Source organism: Leptosomus discolor, chromosome 12 (genome assembly GCF_034619465.1).
Source record: "Leptosomus discolor isolate bLepDis1 chromosome 12, bLepDis1.hap2, whole genome shotgun sequence".
Lineage (NCBI taxonomy): Eukaryota > Metazoa > Chordata > Aves > Leptosomiformes > Leptosomidae > Leptosomus > Leptosomus discolor.
This window is the reverse complement of record NC_141402.1, coordinates 2,719,436-2,722,983: the sequence shown is the minus strand read 5'-3', so window position 1 is coordinate 2,722,983 and position 3,548 is coordinate 2,719,436. Positions and strand designations below refer to the sequence as shown.

General features: G+C 43.1%; 1 protein-coding gene across 1 annotated transcript; it reads right to left on the bottom strand.

The window, feature by feature from the left end:
• Positions 1-740: 740 nt before the first annotated feature.
• Positions 741-3,303, bottom strand: LOC104340095 (CD59 molecule (CD59 blood group)). The gene is made up of 3 exons (XM_009955374.1): positions 3,240-3,303; positions 2,470-2,571; positions 741-934 (listed from the first exon to the last, which is right to left on the bottom strand). The coding sequence occupies exons 1-3, from the start codon at positions 3,301-3,303 to the stop codon at positions 741-743; spliced, it is 360 nt and encodes a 119-aa protein (XP_009953676.1).
• Between the last annotated feature and the right edge of the window lie 245 nt (positions 3,304-3,548).

Below are 3,548 nucleotides of genomic sequence, written 5' to 3'. Positions count from 1 at the left end.
CATGGGTAAAGTATAAAGGGAAAAAAAAGAGATAGCACGTGTTGTCTGCATGCTCACAGAAATATAAAAAGAGGGAAAAGTGTTTCTCACTTATAGGATTATTTTGGCTTTGGTTTAAGAAATATCAATGCTTTCTCCCAAAATAAGGGTGCTTACAAGGTTGTATCATTAGCTTGTAAAAAGAAAAAAAACGTTACAGAGAGTCTACATCACTTGAAACTAAATATTTCCAGGCTCATCACGAAGGCAGCAAGTTTATACTTATGATCCAACACTTCTTGTGTTGAGGCCAAATGCACTGCTTGGTGTACGACAAGGGAGCATCCAAAAACCCCAAAAACCACACAGAAATCCCAACCAAAAATGATTATGATTTATGGGACGGTAAGAAATGCTAGCTTTCCAGCATAAAACCTCTAGTATTCCTCCCCTTTCACATCACCCACTGAAGTTTGCCCAGGTGCTCCACAAGACAACACTACTTCATAACAAGTTATTTTCCCCATAAACAGGGGAGGCCAAAATACCCAAATTCTCTCTAACTATTAACAATACACATCTCCCTCTCATGAATGGAGACAGTGATTTTACAGATGGAACCTTAGGAAACAGCATTTGAAATTAAAAGATCCTATATCTGCCCACGGTTAAGAACTGAAAATGCGAGAAGTACAATTCAGAAAAGAGTTAATGACTGTGTATAATTTCAGCTTGAAAGTACGGCATAGAAATCAGGATTATTACAGAAGCATCCATAACATGGTCATTACAGAGGCAATACTGAAGGCTGCTTTGTTAACCCCAGTAATTGCACCCCCATTGCACAAGTCGTGTTGGCAGCAAAAGAAATCAAAATTATCCAACTGGAAGAACTCGGCAATATCATTCATACGGCACTGGGATGCCTTCCAGCAGGCAGAAGTTCTCAATTTACCTACACAAAAAAAAAAAAAAAAAAAAAAGTTAAATCGATTAAGAGACTATTGAAAGCAATTCCATTTTTTGTACAGAGAGAGAATCACTGCCCACACTGCCATGCACTTGCTTTTTTGGTTTCTTTTCAAGTGTTTGGAAGTTTCCAAATTTGTCTTCACTAGGACTGTAGTTGTGTGAGCAGTGATAGCAAGCCGTGGTCCTGCCTCTGCAGCACTCTCCTGTAGCTCTTAGCCGTAGGTTAAGAAAGACTTCTAGCTTAAGCTAACCAGTGCTCCCAATTCAGTCCAAACGACCCACCGGGAGATAAGAGGACGGAGCCTGAGTGATACCTACTCTGGGGCTCCTGACAGAGAGGACAGCACATCACCATCTAGCTCAGCTTGCGTTGCTCTTGCACTGCCCTACAGCGCAGCCGTCCTCCCTCCACAAAGCTCAGGGCAAGTCCCGTAACTCAAGCCAGGTTTTGTGCTGAAGACACGTCCCAGCGGATCTGACCGGCTTCACTTCCAGAAGCAACATGCAGAAGACAGAGCCTGAAAAGCAGGAGTCCTCCCCTTTTCTTGCTCATTCCCCTCGACACCAGAGATCAAACTCCTTGTCTTCCATCTTCCCTAGCTTGACACCTCAAGTACTCGACTCCTGACTCTGACACTGGACAACTGCCGTAGGCGGCATGGTAGGAAGCCTAGAGCTTGTGCTCATGGAGGTTTAGGCTCGAGGGAAATAGCAGAAGAAAGAATTCCTTAGGATGCAGGCAGCGCAGAGCAGCACCCTGGTCCAGCAGCGTTAGAAGCTTCCTTCCTCCATGCCAAGTCATGAGCTTCAGCAGGGACCATCCCGGGGAACAGAGCAGTCCCACCCCACCCTGGTTCCCGCTGTCCAAAGCCAGCCCAACCATCCTTCTAGAGCAGAGGGAACCAGCTGGGAGAGCAGATTCCTTCAGCTGACTTGGTACTTCTGTTTTTCCAATGCAACTCCTGTCACTGGCAGTAAAAGTTACTTAAATGGTATTTAACAACTAGAACAGTAACTCTGTGCCCTGAATATCCCTGACCATCTTCCTGAGATGCAGGTCACTTCACCCCCAGGAAAAGAGAATTTATTTTGATGGTGTCAATTCACAAACGACTGAGACTTCATCTGCAGGTCTATTTTGTGGGTTTATCTGTTTTTAAAGTGTAACAAATCCAGGACAAAGGTTTTGTATTTTAAAGTCAATGCTGTCTCCTGTCTTTTCCAGCTCCCTTGGGTGGTGGGGTTTTTGTTGGGGTTTTGTGTGTGGGTTATTTGTTGGCTTTTTTTTAGATCTGGATATACAGATATCTGTGTATATGCTTGTACCAGCATAAATTATCTGTCTAAATCACCATTATCTTTATCAGTTGCCTGGATATAAGCATGACCTTCAAAAGCATTCGCAGCCTTCTTTTGAGTGAGGCTAAGAAATGCATGCTAAGGCCAGATTAGAAGTGTACAGGCAATGAAAACTGAGATAACCATGTTTATTTGAGGTCTGTAGGACCGTATACGTACCAAATTTCATCTGCAAGCAAGTATCTTCAGTCGGTAAGCAAGTACTATTGGTCTTGCACAAGGCAGGGCTGTTCTCGCAGTGGTAACACCTTAGGGTATAACCTGAGAAGACAAGGGTTCCTCTTTACTGAATAATTAATTACTGAAGCAGCAGCAGCATTAAAAAGGAAAAAAAGAAGAATCACTATCTGCATCTAACTGTCACAGAACTTAACACCTGGTTATTAAACTCAAGAGTTAAGCAACAATTTACAAGCTTTTGTCAAGTGTACCAATGGAGACCGGCAGTTTTGAAAGGAACGTTTTGAAGCATGTACTGAGGTCGTTTTTAAAAACACCCACCTTTATGTGCCTGCAGAACAACACATTAATTGTTGCTGCCTTCATCTACTCTTAAAGACTGCCTTTTCCAAAAGGACAGACAAGAGACACTTTATTTAATCTACCCCTTTTTTATTTCATCTCATTCCTCTCTCATGCTATACACCTAGTTTCCAATTTACACCACAGGAATCCAACCTTCTAGCAGCAAAACCCAACAGCCTGTTGTCGTATTAAGCAGTGTCATACTCTGCACCCGATTCTCTCTCCTGACCACAGACAAGCAGCAACAGAAACTAAGCCCTACTTGGATGGTTACTATCATTCCCCAAGGTGGTATTAAATAATCCAGGCCTTCCTCGTTATTTTTCCTTCTCTGACATTTTTTCCGTGATGTCCTCAGCCCACGTCATAACGTTACATCAGGAAAGTACCTCCCTTATACTCACCAGAACTACAAAAAGCGACCAGAACAATGCAGGCGGTTAGCAGGATGCAGTTCATCTTGCTCATGCTTCCTCCCTAATTTGAAGGCATAAACAGAGGTTACATATTTATCCTATTTAAAAGCTACATGAAACCAGCAACATACATGGTGAGGGACTGAGGCATCAAGACTCAATTCCGTACGGAACTGACAGCGTGGGCCAGGAAAACCAGGGAAAGAGAGAAAAGTAACTTTGCACTTTCCGAGAGAGGACTTTTCTTCTGAGAACACGATTTTTCTTCTGAGAACTGAGATTTGAGCCTCAACAGGC

Coding starts and splice junctions, on each gene's coding strand:
- LOC104340095 (XM_009955374.1), bottom strand. CDS start 3,303: ATGAGCAAGATGAACTGCATCCTGCTAACCGCCTGCATTGTTCTGGTC. Junction 2,572..3,239: donor GGTCGCTTTTTGTAGTTCTG/GTGAGTATAAGG, acceptor TTGTCTTCTCAG/GTTATACCCTAAGGTGTTAC. Junction 935..2,469: donor TTGCTTGCAGATGAAATTTG/GTACGTATACGG, acceptor TTTTTTGTGTAG/GTAAATTGAGAACTTCTGCC.